We start from the raw sequence: 18,087 nt of genomic DNA, 5'->3' as shown, positions 1-18,087 counted from the left end.
TTTTGTTTTTTTAAATGAGATAGCAGGCAACTTTCCTAAAACAAACTTTTAATGAATCATTGATATAAAACACAAACCATTAAACAGGGCCTAGAATAATTTCGCTAAAACCAACCAGAGGAGATAAAACAGAAGACAAATCTCTGTCACCCGTCATTCTTACTCTTAGACTAAGACAGAAGATGTTCTATCATATCCAGAGAGAGTTCACAACCTTTTTCAGAGTTTAATCAGCTTGTCTTTCAAGGGTGGCAGGGAACTTGACTAAGCTTCATCCTGTGGTCTCCTGAGGATTTTCTGAAAATCATTTCACTGGATTACTGGACTCAAAAGCTCTACCATGCTTTCTGCCCCTCACTATAGTTCTGACAATTAACATTAGCACATATCCAGCTGTGTTCCCTCTTTGACACCTGCGTTCAGGTAAAAGACTGGTCCAAGAAGCTTGAATAATGGCAGCAATCATTCCTGACTCCTGATGAGACCTGGGAAACCCTCACAGTGGACTTCATTTCAGAAATGGCTGTCTTTGTCTCAACCTGACACCACCTACTTCACCAAAACAAACAAACAAAAAATTCATGTCCACAGGCTACTCCTTCCTTATGCTTCCCCATTTTGACTTCTGCTTTAGAGAACAATGCTCAATGCTCTCCAGGGCTGGTCCCTTTGTCCAATGGCCAGAAAGGGAATGAACCTATTTTCAGAGAATCTTCCAAATACCACACACACCATGAAGACAACACCACTGATCCTCCTACAAAGCCAGCAGAATTCACATGAATCCCTGTGTATGGCCACCCAGAAGGACTATTTTCAAAGCAACTGTTGCTCTTACTTCACTATTTCCATGCACTTCCAAAAACTATTATCATCCTAGAAGCCACTCCAAACGTGGAGGAAATACAGGCCACTGGGATTTACAGCATGCTGTGCATGCTCTATATAAACACAGGAACTATCTGGGTCTCCTCCTAACACATATACTCCACTTACCTACTTTAAAGAGCAAAAACAAACTACTACTGGCTAACCTGCTAAGACTGTTTCCTTTACTCCTTACCTCATTACTCTACCACCTGGCTCCAACAGCCAGAGACTAGGACAAAATTCCTGTCACTAACATGTCCTCTATTTTGTTGATTGGTTGGATGAAGGGTCATCTTAGGCAGACATGGTGGTCAGTCCCATGCTTGCCCTTCAAACTTAGCCAGTGTACCCTCTGTCCCCATACCACACAGAGCAACATAAAGCCAGCTGTGGGAATCAACCAAGACCATGCTCCTGCTAGTTTGTCCTGGCCCTGGCTTTTTCAACATCTCTCTATCAATGTTCAATCTCTCAGTACTCACCACCAATATAGAGTCTCTCCTCCAGCTCACCAACCTTGCACCCTTTCCAGTTCTCGACTTGCTGTGATTCCCTCATCTCAGCGTCACCATGAGTGGAGACCCTACCTCACCTACTAGCTCCAGATCCTCAAATCTCCCCCAGCAATACCAGCTCTCCATCTTTTCTCTTTTCTCCCACAAATGTTCAGGGTGAAGAAAACAAAACTGAAGATAGAGCTCTGGGAAACACCAATATACACCAAAATTTAGCTGGCAGGAAGAGGAAGAAGCAAAGACTGTTGCACACATTTCGTTCTGGCTATCTAGGACTCAATGCACCATCAAGTCTATACCTGCCATAAAAAGATGTGTTTCAGGCATTCTAACACTGACATACTAGAGCCTTCTTCACTTACTCCTCAAAGGGCCCCAACATATCTGTCTAACTCTGAAATCTCAGCTCTCCAACCCCAACCTCAGTCTTGACTGCCCTTTGACTTTGCCACTTGGTCATTCCAACTTCGAATCTCGGCCTTCCCTAACAGGCTCTTAGTGCACCCTTCTGGCTCCCCTCTTCATCTATATAAGAGTTCACAACGGTAGTCAAACAGTGGCCCCTTCCATACCCCATTCATCAGAGGAAGCCCACCTAGGCAGCTCAGTAACCACCTCTTGTGGATTATGTAAAATCCTGGACGCATTTCAGGGTTAAGTTTGACAGCCCCATCTTTGAGAGTCTGGACACCAATATCCACCAATTATCCAATGGGAAAGATGCCAGTCTGTCAAGGGGTTCTTAGTACAGAGGAGTTGGGATAACCTAGCAATCAGGATGCATTTCAGGTAAGGCCTCTAGGGGGTGCTACCTTAGCTCTGGTTGCTGAGCATTTGTGGCTTGAAGTTGTATTCTTCAAACCAGAGGCAGGGCTTCTCCAGAGACCAGAGCGGGTGCAGCTGATGCAGCTAGTCATTACAGACCACTTCCTCTAGCGTCAGAGGAATTCCTGGGCTGCTATTTCACAGATGGATGACCATTCTACTCAGCATTAGACCCACCCCCAAAGATCTTTACCACTAATAAGGTTTAGTCCTGAAACTACCAATTTCAAAATGGCACCCAGGTGGGCAAGGGTTCTGGCTCCAGGAAAATAAGGGTAACCGAGACCCACCTCCAGGTTTTTGCTCTAGTGGAGTCAGATCATTAAGCATCTTTGTCCTGACCAGTGAGACCTATTTATTAATTTGACTTGTGCTAGTAGCCTAATTGAACATTTCCCCAAAAAAATCCCTATTGGCTGAGCACAGTGGCTCATGCCTATAATTCCAGCACTTTGGGAGGCTGAGGAAGGAGGACTGCTTGAGGCCAGGAGTTCAAGAACAGCTCATCAACATAGCAAGACCCCATCTCTACAAAAAAAAAAAAAAAGTTTAATTAGCTAGGCATGGTGGTACATGCCTGCAGTCCCAGCTACTCAGGAGGCTGAGGAGTTTAAGGCTGAAGTGAGCTATGATCACGCCACTGCATTCCAGCCTGAGTAACACAACAGGATGCCATCTCAATTTTTTTAATTTAATAAATAAAAATAAAATGTTTAAAAAAATCTATTGTGCATAAAACAGCCCCATACAACAGTTCCTTAGATATGACATCAAAAACACAAGGAAAACAAAAGAAAAACGTGATAAATTGAACTTCATTAAAATTAAAAACTATCGTACTTCAAAGAACACCATCAAGAAAGTGAAACGATAACCCAAAAATAAGAGAAAATATATGTAAATCATATATCTGATAAGGAAGTTATACCCAGCATATATAAAGAACTTCTATGACTCAACAATAAAAAGACAAATAACTCAGTTAAACATATACAAAGAATTTGAATAGATGTTTTTTCAAAGAAGATATACAAACAGGCAAAAGCACATGAAAAGATGCTCCACATCATTAGCCATTAGGGAAATGAAAATCAAAACCTCAATGAGATACCACTTCATACCCAGCAGAATGGCTAAATTCAAAAGGACAGATAATAACAAGTGTTGACAAGGATGTGAAGAAATCATAAACCTCATACTTTGCTGGTTAGAATGCAAAATGATGCAGCTACTTTGGCAAATAGTTGAGGTTATCAACAAAAAGTTAAACATGGAGTTGCCATATGACCTAGCAATTCTACTTCTGCACATATACCCAAGAGAAATGACAACATATGCCCACACAAACTCTTGTACACAAATGTTCATAGCAACATTATTCATAATAGCCAAAAAGAGGAACTAATCCTAATGTCCATCAACTGATGAGCAGAAAAATAAACTGTGATATTATCCGTACAATGGAATATTCTTCAATGATGAATGGAATCAAGTTCTGAAAAATGGTATAATATAGATGAGCTTTGAAAACATTATGCTAAGTGAAAGTAGCCACAAAAGACCACATATTGTATGATTCTATTTATATAAAATGTCCATAAGAGGTACATCTATAGAGACAGAAAGTAGATCAGTGGTTGCTTAAAACTGGGGAGAGGAGAGAATGGGATATGACTGATAATGGACATAAGGTTTCTTTTAGTAGGAGTGAAAATGTTCTGAAATCAGATTGTGGTAATGATTGCACAGCCCTGCTAATACACTAGAAAACATTGACTTGTACAGTTTAAGTGGGTAAATAGTATAGTATATTAATTATGTCTCAATAAAGCTGTTAAAGAAACAAATAAAAAAAACAGCTTCAAAGAAGTATGTATGAAGGACCCCACTCAGCAACTTGGTTCTGTTCATTAGTCATACTTTGCTGTCCTGGCTTGATCAGGAAGTTACTAATAAAAATAAGCTTCCAAACATGCCTAGGTCTTCAACCTATGTAATGTCCCACATTACTTTCCAACAAATGATGAACAAGATTCTAAATACTAGCAGGATCCAGGGAACTAGCGAAGTTGGGGGAAGAATACTTAAATGAGATCTTTACAGACTTTTCAAAGGATGACTCCAAGAAGTCTCTGATATGGGCTGGCCTATATCCTTCCAAAAAATGTCACTCCTTCCCAACCAGTCCTAATAAATGAATCAAACCTATGTCTGTCCAGCAAAGATATCACCCATACAATGTTTATGTATACACCATATACACTGGCTCAGAAAGAGGACATGCTTATACATCCAGAGATTCCACAACTACTGACTTCTTTTTTTTTTTTTTTTTTTTTTTTCTTTTATTATTATTATTATTATTATACTTTAGGTTTTATGGTACATGTGCACAATGTGCAGGTAAGTTACATATGTATACATGTGCCATGCTAGTGCGCTGCACCCACCAACTCATCATCTAGCATTAGGTATATCTCCCAATGCTATCCCTCCCCCCTCCCCCCACCCCACAACAGTCCCCAGAGTGTGATGTTCCCCTTCCTGTGTCCATGTGTTCTCATTGTTCAATTCCCACCTATGAGTGAGAATATGCGGTGTTTGGTTTTTTGTTCTTGCGATAGTTTACTGAGAATGATGATTTCCAATTTCATCCATGTCCCTACAAAGGACGTGAACTCATCATTTTTTATGGCTGCGTAGTATTCCATGGTGTATATGTGCCACATTTTCTTAATCCAGTCTATCATTGTTGGACATTTGGGTTGGTTCCAAGTCTTTGCTATTGTGAATAATGCGGCAATAAACATACGTGTGCATGTGTCTTTATAGCAGCATGATTTATAGTCCTTTGGGTATATACCCAGTAATGCAATGGCTGGGTCGAATGGAATTTCTACTTCTAGATCCCTGAGGAATCGCCACACTGACTTCCACAAGGGTTGAACTAGTTTACAGTCCCACCAACAGTGTAAAAGTGTTCCTATTTCTCCACATCCTCTCCAGCACCTGTTGTTTCCTGACTTTTTAATGATTGCCATTCTAACTGGTGTGAGATGGTATCTCATTGTGGTTTTGATTTGCATTTCTCTGATGGCCAGTGACGGTGAGCATTTTTTCATGTGTTTTTTGGCTGCATAAATGTCTTCTTTTGAGAAGTGTCTGTTCATGTCCTTCGCCCACTTTTTGATGGGGTTGTTTGTTTTTTTCTTGTAAATTTGTTGGAGTTCATTGTAGATTTTGGATATTAGCCCTTTGTCAGATGAGTAGGTTGCGAAAATTTTCTCCCATTTTGTAGGTTGCCTGTTCACTCTGATGGTAGTTTCTTTTGCTGTGCAGAAGCTCTTGAGTTTAATTAGATCCCATTTGTCAATTTTGGCTTTTGTTGCCATTGCTTTTGGTGTTTTAGACATGAAGTCCTTGCCCATGCCTATGTCCTGAATGGTAATGCCTAGGTTTTCTTCTAGGGTTTTTATGGTTTTAGGTCTAACATTTAAGTCTTTAATCCATCTTGAATTGATTTTTGTATAAGGTGTAAGGAAGGGATCCAGTTTCAGCTTTCTACATATGGCTAGCCAGTTTTCCCAGCACCATTTATTAAATAGGGAATCCTTTCCCCATTTCTTGTTTTTGTCAGGTTTGTCAAAGATCAGATACTTGTAGATATGTGGCATTATTTCTGACGGCTCTGTTCTGTTCCATTGATCTGTGTCTCTGTTTTGGTACCAGTACCATGCTGTTTTGGTTACTGTAGCCTTGTAGTATAGTTTGAAGTCAGGTAGTGTGATGCCTCCAGCTTTGTTCTTTTGGCTTAGGATTGACTTGGCGATGCGGGCTCTTTTTTGGTTCCATATGAACTTTAAAGTAGTTTTTTCCAATTCTGTGAAGAAAGTCATTGGTAGCTTGATGGGGATGGCATTGAATCTGTAAATTACCTTGGGAAGGATGGCCATTTTCCTGATATTGATTCTTCCTACCCATGAGCATGGAATGTTCTTCCATTTGTTTGTATCCTCTTTTATTTCCTTGAGCAGTGGTTTGTAGTTCTCCTTGAAGAGGTCTTTCACATCCCTTGTAAGTTGGATTCCTAGGTATTTTATTCTCTTTGAAGCAATTGTGAATGGGAGTTCACTCATGATTTGGCTCTCTGTTTGTCTGTTATTGATGTATAAGAATGCTTGTGATTTTTGCACATTGATTTTGTATCCTGAGACTTTGCTGAAGTTGCTTATCAGCTTAAGGAGATTTTGGGCTGAGACAATGGGGTTTTCTAGATATACTATCATGTCATCTGCAAACAGGGACAATTTGACTTCCTCTTTTCCTAATTGAATACCCTTGATTTCCTTCTCCTGCCTAATTGCCCTGGCCAGAACTTCCAACACTATGTTGAATAGAAGTGGTGAGAGAGGGCATCCCTGTCTTGTGCCAGTTTTCAAAGGGAATGCTTCCAGTTTTTGCCCATTCAGTATGATATTGGCTGTGGGTTTGTCATAAATAGCTCTTATTATTTTGAGATACGTCCCATCAATTCCTAATTTATTGAGAGTTTTTAGCATGAAGGGTTGTTGAATTTTGTCAAAGGCCTTTTCTGCATCTATTGAGATAATCATGTGGTTTTTGTCTTTGGTTCTGTTTATATGCTGGATTACATTTATTGATTTGCGTATATTGAACCAGCCTTGCATCCCAGGGATGAAGCCCACTTGATCATGGTGGATAAGCTTTTTGATGTGCTGCTGGATTCTGTTTGCCAGTATTTTATTGAGGATTTTTGCATCAATGTTCATCAAGGATATTGGTCTAAAATTCTCTTTTTTTGTTGTGTCTCTGCCAGGCTTTGGTATCAGGATGATGCTGGCCTCATAAAATGAGTTAGGGAGGATTCCCTCTTTTTCTATTGATTGGAATAGTTTCAGAAGGAATGGTACCAGCTCCTCCTTGTACCTCTGGTAGAATTCGGCTGTGAATCCATCTGGACCTGGACTTTTTTTGGTTGGTAAGCTATTGATTATTGCCACAATTTCAGCTCCTGTTATTGGTCTATTCAGAGATTCAACTTCTTCCTGGTTTAGTCTTGGGAGGGTGTATGTGTCGAGGAATTTATCCATTTCTTCTAGATTTTCTAGTTTATTTGCATAGAGGTGTTTGTAATATTCTCTGATGGTAGTTTGTATTTCTGTGGGATCGGTGGTGATATCCCCTTTATCATTTTTTATTGCATCTATTTGATTCTTCTCTCTTTTTTTCTTTATTAATCTTGCTAGCGGTCTATCAATTTTGTTGATCCTTTCAAAAAACCAGCTCCTGGATTCATTTATTTTTTGAAGGGTTTTTTGTGTCTCTATTTCCTTCAGTTCTGCTCTGATTTTAGTTATTTCTTGCCTTCTGCTAGCTTTTGAATGTGTTTGCTCTTGCTTTTCTAGTTCTTTTAATTGTGATGTTAGGGTGTCAATTTTGGATCTTTCCTGCTTTCTCTTGTGGGCATTTAGTGCTATAAATTTCCCTCTACACACTGCTTTGAATGCATCCCAGAGATTCTGGTATGTTGTGTCTTGGTTCTCGTTGGTTTCAAAGAACATCTTTATTTCTGCCTTCATTTCGTTATGTACCCAGTAGTCATTCAGGAGCAGGTTGTTCAGTTGCCATGTAGTTGAGCGGTTTTGAGTGAGATTCTTAATCCTGAGTTCTAGCTTGATTGCACTGTGATCTGAGAGACAGTTTGTTACAATTTCTGTTCTTTTACATTTATTGAGGAGAGCTTTACTTCCAAGTATATGGTCAATTTTGGAATAGGTGTGGTGTGGTGCTGAAAAAAATGTATATTCTGTTGATTTGGGGTGGAGAGTTCTGTAGATGTCTATTAGGTCCGCTTGGTGCAGAGCTGAGTTCAATTCCTGGGTATCCTTGTTGACTTTCTGTCTCGTTGATCTGTCTAATGTTGATAGTGGGGTGTTAAAGTCTCCCATTATTAATGTGTGGGAGTCTAAGTCTCTTTGTATGTCACTCAGGACTTGCTTTATGAATCTGGGTGCTCCTGTATTGGGTGCATATATATTTAGGATAGTTAGCTCTTCTTGTTGAATTAATCCCTTTACCATTATGTAATGGCCTTCTTTGTCTCTTTTGATCTTTGTTGGTTTAAAGTCTGTTTTATCAGAGACTAGGATTGCAACCCCTGCCTTTTTTTGTTTTCCATTTGCTTGGTAGATCTTCCTCCATCCTTTTATTTTGAGCCTATGTGTGTCTCTGCACGTGAGATGGGTTTCCTGAATACAGCACACTGATGGGTCTTGAGTCTTTATCCAGTTTGCCAGTCTGTGTCTTTTAATTGGAGCATTTAGTCCATTTACATTTAAAGTTAATATTGTTATGTGTGAATTTGATCCTGTCATTATGATGTTAGCTGGATATTTTGCTCGTTAGTTGATGCAATCTCTTCCTAGTCTCGATGTTCTTTACATTTCGGTATGATTTTGCAGTGGCTGGTACCGGTTGTGCCTTTCCATGTTTAGCGCTTCCTTCAGGAGCTCTTTTAGGGCAGGCCTGGTGGTGACAAAATCTCTCAGCATTTGCTTGTCTGTAAAGTATTTTATTTCTCCTTCACTTATGAAGCTTAGTTTGGCAGGATATGAAATTCTGGGTTGAAAATTCTTTTCTTTAAGAATGTTGAATATTGGCCCCCACTCTCTTCTGGCTTGTAGGGTTTCTGCCGAGAGATCCGCTGTTAGTCTGATGGGCTTCCCTTTGATGGTAATCCGACCTTTCTCTCTGGCTGCCCTTAACATTTTTTTCTTCATTTCAACTTTGGTGAATCTGACAATTATGTGTCTTGGAGTTGCTCTTCTCGAGGAGTATCTTTGTGGCGTTCTCTGTATTTCCTGAATCTGAATGTTGGCCTGCCTTGCTAGATTGGGGAAGTTCTCCTGGATAATATCCTGCAGAGTGTTTTCCAACTTGTTTCCATTCTCCCCGTCACTTTCAGGTACACCAATCAGACGTAGATTTGGTCTTTTCACATAGTCCCACATTTCTTGGAGGCTTTGCTCGTTTCTTTTTATTCTTTTTTCTCTAAACTTCCCTTCTCGCTTCATTTCATTCATTTCATCTTCCAGGGCTGATACCCTTTCTTCCATTTGATCGCATCGGCTCCTGAGGCTTCTGCATTCTTCACGTAGTTCTCGAGCCTTGGTTTTCAGCTCCATCAGCTCCTTTAAGCACTTCTCTGTATTGGTTATTCTAGTTATACATTCTTCTAAATTTTTTTCAAAGTTTTCAACTTCTTTGCCTTTGGTTTGAATATCCTCCCGTAGCTCGGAGTAATTTGATCGTCTGAAGCCTTCTTCTCTCAGCTCGTCAAAGTCATTCTTCGTCCAGCTTTGTTCCGTTGCTGGTGAGGAACTGCGTTCCTTTGGAGTAGGAGAGGTACTCTGGTTTTTAGAGTTTCCAGTTTTTCTGCTCTGTTTTTTCCCCATCTTTGTGGTTTTATCTACTTTTGGTCTTTGATGATGGTGATGTACAGATGGGTTTTTGGTGTGGATGTCCTTTCTGGTAGTTTTCCTTCTAACAGACAGAACCCTCAGCTGCAGGTCTGTTGGAGTACCTGGCCGGCCGTGTGAGGTGTCAGTCTGCCCCTGCTGGGGGGTGCCTCCCAGTTAGGCTGCTCGGGGGTCAGGGGTCAGGGACCCACTTGAGGAGGCAGTCAGCCCGTTCTCAGATCTCCAGCTGCGTGCTGGGAGAACCACTGCTCTCCTCACAGCTGTCAGACAGGGACATTTAAGTCTGCAGAGGTTACTGCTGTCTTTTTGTTTGTCTGTGTCCTGCCCCCAGAGGTGGAGCCTACAGAGGCAGGCAGGCCTCCTTGAGCTGTGGTGGGCTCCACCCAGTTCAAGCTTCCAGGCTGCTTTGTTTACCTAAGCGAGCCTGGGCAATGGCGGGCGCCCCTCCCCCAGCCTCGCTGCCGACTTGCTGTTTGATCTCAGACTGCTGTGCTAGCAATCAGCGAGACTCCGTGGGCGTAGGACCCTCTGAGCCAGGTGCGGGCTATACTCTCCTGGGGCACCGTTTCCTAAGCCCGTCGGAAAAGCACAGTATTCGGGTGGGAGTGGCCCGATTTTCCATGTGCCGTCTGTCACCCCTGGAAGGGGAACTCCCTGACCCCTTGCGCTTCCCGAGTGAGGCAATGCCTCGCCCCTGCTTCGGCTGGCGCACGGTGCGCTCACCGACTGACCTGCGCCCACTGTCTGGCACTCCCTAGTGAGATGAACACGGTACCTCAGATGGAAATGCAGAAATCACCCGTCTTCTGCGTCGCTCGCGCTGGGAGCTGTAGACCGGAGCTGTTCCTATTCGGCCATCTTGGCTCCTCCCCCCCACAACTACTGACTTCTACCAGGCATTGCAGGTATTTCATCTCACACTTTTTCTCAGCTTAATATAATGGTTAAGAGCAGAACCTTTTAAGTTGAAGTTTCATAGGTAGAGGTAAACTGAGGTCTTGAGAGATGTGAAAGTTGACCATAGCATTTGTGTTACTGGCAGAAGGCAGTAACCGGGAATGAAAAAATAAATTATAATAAAATGCAGTGACCTGTAAGTAATATTAGATGAGTCATAACAATAGTGAGACAAGAGATCAGGAACAACAATTCTCAATGGCACTACATAAAGTACAAAATCACCAAAAAGGTGTGGTGTGGGGTACGATGACTGCATAATGCTTACCTTCTCCAGTCTTTTGCAAAAAGCTTCAAATTTTCCAAATATATACATTTCTGAAACCTCAAAAGATTTTTCCCCTGAGGACTCTAAAATCAGTTTCCTTGTTTTATGAAAAGATGTCTGATATTCCTTGAATAGAAAAATGCAGTCCTATGAGAAAAGTAAAAGAAATGGGGAAAAGAAAATGAGACATTTGTTCAGGAATCAAAAATTCAAAAACTCCACCCTCACACAAACTGATGAAACTGTGAAAATCTGTATAGTTTTTTTTATTTATACCATATTTTCATCCTCATTTCAACCTCACTTTTATTCATCCTCACTGTTTTCCTTTAACTCTTATCCAGAAATTATCTATCAAGACATCTCTATTCAGTTCGCATCCATCTTAGAATCAGCATTCTTTATGTGCAGGTATATGAAATATGAAGTTTCTGTGATATAAAGCTATCATCTGACAATCATTTTTCCAAAAGAAGGTCATAAAGTCTTTGATGAGTATATTGCTGAAATCCTAATATCTGACTACAGATATACTGGTCTGGTTTGTGAACATAATAGAAATAAAAAAGAGAATAAGATTGCTGGGTAGAGTAGGAATTAACTATCATTTCAAGATAACATTTCCTAAACACCAAATCTTTTTTTTAATGTTAAACTTTTTTGAAACCATAAATAGCCAGTCAAATCTTCATCATAATGCCATTTCTCAGATTCTGACTCTTCTGCCTCCTTTCGCCCACATAAGAACACTTAAACATTGGGCCCACTTGGGTAATCCCCGTATCAGCTGATCAGCCCTTTAATTCCATCTGCAACCTTAATTACCCCTTGCCATATGTAACATAACCTATGGATGGGTTCTGAGGATAAGCACACAGGCATCTTTGGGGGCTGTTATTCTGCCCACTGCAGCCACTAAATCAGAATTTCTGCAAGTGGGACTCAGAAATCTATATTTTTAACAAGCTTTCCTATAGTGATTCCTATAAATATTCAGATTTGAGAATAATTGGCCTCATTCTTTCCTCTATTGCAATCTACAAAACAATTATCATTGCTCTCTTTGAGGTCTCTGATTATTTTTCATTCATTCAACAAAAATGAATTGGCTTGGGGGGCTAGGGGAGGGATAGCATTAGAAGAAATACCTAACGTAGATGACGGGTTGGTGGGTGCAGCAAACAACCATGGCACGTGTATACCTATGTAACAAACCTGCACATTCTGCACATGTATCCCAGAACTTAAAGTATAATAAAAAATTTTTTTTAAATGAGTTGGCTCTGAATAACAGTTCTCAGATAAGATTCTGAGTAACAATTCTCATCGTTTCCTCCAACTCATCCAAAAATTATTCCTAAAAAGTATACACTGAAAGTTTCCTGAAAACATTTCAGATGTAATAGAAACATTGAACTAGAATTCAGAAAACCAAGTTCCCATTTCTAATTCAGTCAGTAAATGGCTAGTAATCTTGAGGACCTTAAAAGAATAATGAGACTACATTGCTAAATTCTATGTAAAGAGTTATGGTTCCTGCCAATTGGCAAATTTGGGGGGAGTAATTTCTGACTCCTATTCCCAAAAATAACAAGAGAAACTCTAGAGGAAAACATGGAATCCTGCAAGTAACAATAAAAACAACAGAAATGAGAAACTCCTAGGAAGATGATAAGTTGTTTTGAATCTGGGTATGAGGGGAGCAAGAATGATTAGGAAAACAGAAAGAAGATAAATAATATTAGTAAATAAGGAGACATCTTATATAGTAAGACAAAGATTAGTAAGATATTATCAACATTAAGGCAATAAATTACAAATTTTAGACAAATTGGAGAAATTCCCCAAGAATATCAACTTACTAAAACTGAATCAAGAAGAAATAGAAAGTATAGTCAAATAGTTTTTTTAATAAACAGGCCGGGTGTGGTGGCGCATACCTGTAATCCCAGCACTTTGGGAGGCCAAGGCAGGATGACTGCTTAAGCTCAGGAATTTGAGACCACCTGGGCAACATAGCAAAACCTTGTCTCTACAAAAATAAAAAAATTACCCAGGCACGATGGCATGCACCTGTGGTCCCAGCTACTTAGGAGGCAGAGGTGGGAGGATCCCTTAAGCCCAGGAGTGAACTTGATCAGGCTACTGCACTGTGAACTTGATCAGGATGCAGTGAACTTGATCAGGATACCGCACTCCAGCCTGGGTGACAGAGTGAGGCTTTGTCTCAAAATGAACAAGTAAAATAAATAAATAGATAAATAAGCAATAGTGTATTTGCAAAGCATATATATGACAAGGAATTAATATCCAGAATATTTAAAGAAATCCTACAACTCAATAACAACAACAACAAAAAACCCAAACAACCCAATTCAAAAATGGAGAAAGGGCCTGAGTAAATATTTCTCCAAAGATATACAAAGGGCCAATAAGCATATGAAAAGATGCTCAGCCATCACTAGCCACTAGGGAAAGCAAATCAAAACCACAATGAGATGTCACTTCACTCCATACACATTAGAATGGCTCTTATCAAAATAATAGAAAATAAAAAGTGTTGGCAAGGAAAAGAAGAAATTGGAACCCTCCTGCATTGCTGGTGGAAATGTAAAATGGTACAGCCACTGTGGAAAACTGTTTGGCAGGAACTCAAAAAGTTAAACATAGAATTACCATAAGACCCAACAATTTCGCTTCTAGGAATACACCCAGCAGAATTGAAAGCAGGGACTCAAACAGATACTTACACACCAAATGTTCATAGCCGCATTATTCACAATAGCCAAAAGGTAGTAAGAAACCAAATGTGCATCAGCAGAGGAATGGATAAAAATATATGGACTATACATACAGTGGAATATGTTACTCAGTCATGAAAGGGAATCAAATTCTGATACATGCTAGAACACAGATGAAAATATTACACAAAGCGAAATAAACTAGACACAAAACAACAAATATTGTTTAATTCCACTTATTTGAGGTACCTAGAATAAGCAAATTCATAAAGACAGACAGTCAATACAAGTTACTAGGGGCTAGGGCAGAGAGTTTGAGGATTTTTTTTTTCTTTTTTTTTTTTTCTGAGATGGAGTTTTGTTCTTGTCGCCCAGGCTGCAGTGCAATGGCCCCATCTCGGCTCACTGCAATCTACGCCTCCCAGGTTCAAGTGATTCTCCTGCCTCAGCCTCTCCTGAGTAGCTGGGACTACAGAAGCCTGCCACCACACCCGGCTAATTTTTGTATTTTTAGTAGAGACGGTGTTTCACCATGTTGGCCAGGCTGGTCTCGAACTCCTAACCTCAGGTGATCTGCCCGCCTCAGCCTCCCAAAGTGCTGGGATTACAGGCGTGAGCCACCGCGTCTGGCCTGAGTTTGGGGAATTATTTAATGGCTACAGAGTTTCAGTTTAGAGTGATGAAAAAGTTCTGAAATGGATAGCAGTGATGGTTGCAAAACACTGTGAATGCAGTTAATGCCACTGAACTGTATGGTTAAAATGGTAAATTTTATGCTATTTTTATCATAATTAAAAATTTTTAATTATAAAAAGAGAGAAGCAGGAAATTAAAAATCTTTTCACAAAGAAAATGTCAATCCTAGATGCTTAACAGAGAGTTCTATCAGACTTGCTTTTTGTTCAGTATCTCCAGTTTTATTTTTTTCCAGTTTTATTGAGGTATAATTGACAAATAAAAACTGTATATATTTAAGGTATACATGATGTTTTGAAAGATGTATACATTGTGAAATGTTTACCAAAATCAAGCTAATTAGCATACCCTCACCTCACATAGTTACTTTTTGGGGTGGGGGGTGTGAGTTACTTTTTGGGGTTGGGCGTGTGACCTACTTTCTTAGCAAATGTCAAGTATACAATACATGGTGCATGCTGTAGTCCCAGCTACTAGGGAGGCTGAGATGGGAGGATGGCTTGAGCCCAGGAGGCGGAGGTTGCATTGAGCTGAGGTGGCACCACTGCACTCCAGCCTGAGCAATAGCGCCAGACCTTGTCTCAAAAAACAAAAACAAAAACAAAACAGTATTGTGTACTATAGTCATCATACAGTACATTAGATCTCCAGAATGTATTCATTCTGCATAACTGAAAATTTGTACTCTTTCACCAATATCTCATCATTGTGCCATCCCTCTCCAGCCCCTGGTAACCACCATTCTACTCTCCGCTTCTAAGAGTTTGACTTTTTTAGATTCCACATATAGGTGAAAAAAGGCAGTATTCGTCTTTCTGTGTCTGGCTTATTTCACTTAGCATAATGAAATAAAGTTCAGCCATGTTGTCAAAAATGACAATATTTCCTTCTTTGTAAAGACTGAATAATATTCCATTATATATATGTATCCATACACACACACACACACACACACACACACACATACAAACACATACATATATACATACATACCCTATATACCCCATTTTCTTTATCCATTCATCTGTCAACAGGCACTTAGGTTGTTTCCGTATCTTGGCTATTGTGAATAATGTTGCAATGAATACAAGAATGCAGATATCTCTTTGAGACAGTTATATCATTTCCTTTAAATATTTACCCAGAAATGAGATTGCTGGATCATATGGTAGTTCTATTTTTAATATTAGGGGGAACCTCTATACTATGTTTCATAATGGCTACACTAATTTACATTCCTACCAAGAGCATGCACATCCTCACCAACACTTGTTATCATTTGTCTTTTTCTGTAGTAGGCATTCTAACAAGTGTGATCTGATATTTCATTGTGGTTTTTAATTTGCAAAGCTGGAGGCATCACACTGCCTGATTTTATACTGTAGTATATTTTTATATACTACCAAGCTATAGTAATCAAAACAGCATGGTACTGGCATAAAAACAGACACATAGACCAATGAAACAGAATGGAGAACCCAGAAATAAATCCATGCATTATGGTCAACTGATCTTTGACAAAGGTGCCAAGAACACACAATGAGGAAAGGGCAGTCTCTTCAATAAATGGTCTTAGGAAAACTGGATATCCACATGCAAAACAATAAAATTGAACCATCATTTCACATGACATACAAAAGTCAGCTTAAAGTGGATTAAAGATGTAAAGATAAGACCTGAAACTGTAAAATTACTAGAGGAAAATGTTGGGGAAAAGCTACTTGGCAATGATTTTTTGGACGTGACCCCGAAAGTACAGGCAACAAAAACAAAAATAACAAATGAGATTGTATCAAACTATAAAGCTTTTGCACAGAAAAGAAAACAGAGTGAAGAGACAACCTATAGATTGGAAGACAGTATTTGCAAACCATATATCTAACAGAGGTTTATTCCCAAAATATATAAGGAACTCAAACAACTCAATAGGAAGAAAATAAATAACCTGATTTTAAAATAAGCAAATGAGGCCAGGCGCAGTGGCTTACGCCTGTGATCCCAACACTTTGGGAGGCTGAGGCAGGAGGATCACTTGAGGTCAGGAGTTCAAGACCAGCCTGGCCAACATGGTGAAACCCTTGTCTCTACGGAAAATACAAAAATTACCTGGGCGTGGTGGCAGGCATCTGTAATCCCAGCTACTCAGGAGGGTGAAACCAGAGAATCGCTTGAACCTGGGAGGCAGAAGTTGCAGTGAGCCAAGACTGTGCCACTGCACTCCAGCCTGGGCAACAGAGCGAGACTCAGTCTCAAAAAAAATATTTAAAAAATGGACAAAGGACCCGAAAAGACATTTCTCAAAAGAAAACATACAAATAGCCAGCAGGCATTTGAAAAGGTGCTAAGCATCTCCGATTATCAGTTGTAGTTTTTAAATGCATACACAACAAAGACTGTCCATAAGTCATTTCTCGGCTACATTTGCATTCAGCAGTTGCTCCTGGGCATTTCATCGCCTTTACCACCTCAACAACTTCCTTATATTGTTTCTTGAGGTCCTCTTTTGTCCTGCCAGGCACTGCTCCCTCTATTTTTCCTCATCTTCAGGTGCATCTGAAGGAGGCCTACTTCATGTACTTGAGAGACTATTCCATGTTCTTTTAAAGATTATCCAAAGCCTTTTTTGTCATCTTTTTTTTTATGAGGGTCAAGTTTTTAGAGGCTCAATTTTCTTTGCCAATAAGTTCTCTTGACTCCAAAAAAAGAATGTGTGTTCATATAGTTGGTAATAACTTCCCATATTGAATTTGTTCATGCAGAAAAGGGGCCTATGGCTTTAATTAGTAACTGCAGACCAATGCTCCTCTGACCAATTTTTACTGCCATTTCCACCTTCAACAGCTGATTTCTCTGCATTCTTAGATGCTTGTCACACACAAGCCTCCCCTTCCTGTTTCTCTGTTCTAATTGGCTCATTTATTTCTTCCGTTTTTACGAGAGCAGCCATTCCTAGTGTTTTTGTAGATGAGGTATTTCACTGAAGTGCTATAAACTTGCTAGTTGAAGCCTATCACAAAGTTTTTCCACTTCTTCCACCTTTTTAAGCTGCTCCACTTATTGTCAGAAAAGGTGATTTCAGGTCTTCCTTGAATTTTGAAGGTTTGTCTTTTCCTTTTAACGACTCTTTTCTGGATCTCTTTTCCTTTCTTTACCAACAATGCTCGTTGTTTAACTTCCTTTTCTTTCTCCTTAGCTATTCAAGCAGCTTCTAATTCAGCTTGTCTTCGTTTTTCTTTAGCCTCTTGCTTCTTCCATCTTGCTTCCTTCTCGGCTTTCTCTTCTTTTTTTAATGTTGAAACAGAGTCTTGCTCTCACCCAAGCTGGAGTGCAGTGGTGCAATCACGGCTCACCTCACTCAGCCTCAGCCTCCCAGGCTCAAGCAATTCTCCCATCTCAGCCTCCCAAGTTGCTGGGACTACAGGTGCGCACCAACACACCTAGCTAAGTTTTTGTAGAGACAGGGTTTCATCATGTTGCCCAGGCTGGTCTCGAACTCCTGGGCTCAAGCGATCCACCCGTCTTGGTCTGCCAAAGTGCTAGAATCACAGACATGAGCCAATATGCCTGGCCTTGGCTTTCTGTTCTTTGAATTTTTTTATCCTTGTATCACAGCTATGTGTATTATCAACTAATGTTTTCAATTCATTTCTTCTTTCTTTCTTTGAGCTCTTGTTGCTCTGTTCTTCTTTTCAATCCCTCTCTTGTCACAATATTCT

General features: G+C 40.0%; 1 protein-coding gene across 1 annotated transcript in view; it reads right to left on the bottom strand.

Annotated features, from left to right (window-relative positions):
- The window catches only part of DNAH8 (dynein axonemal heavy chain 8), a 393,081-nt gene that overhangs the window by 254,920 nt on the left and 120,074 nt on the right, over positions 1-18,087 (bottom strand). Inside the window, exon 12 of the mRNA XM_063724765.1 lies at positions 10,935-11,081. Within this exon, the coding sequence (XP_063580835.1) occupies positions 10,935-11,081 (147 nt within the window). The remainder of the gene's footprint in view (positions 1-10,934; positions 11,082-18,087) is intronic.

This window comes from Pongo abelii, chromosome 5 (assembly GCF_028885655.2).
Source record: "Pongo abelii isolate AG06213 chromosome 5, NHGRI_mPonAbe1-v2.0_pri, whole genome shotgun sequence".
Classification (NCBI taxonomy): Eukaryota; Metazoa; Chordata; class Mammalia; order Primates; family Hominidae; genus Pongo; species Pongo abelii.
Note: the sequence above shows the minus strand (reverse complement) of the source record. Positions and strands in the feature narration are given on the sequence as shown.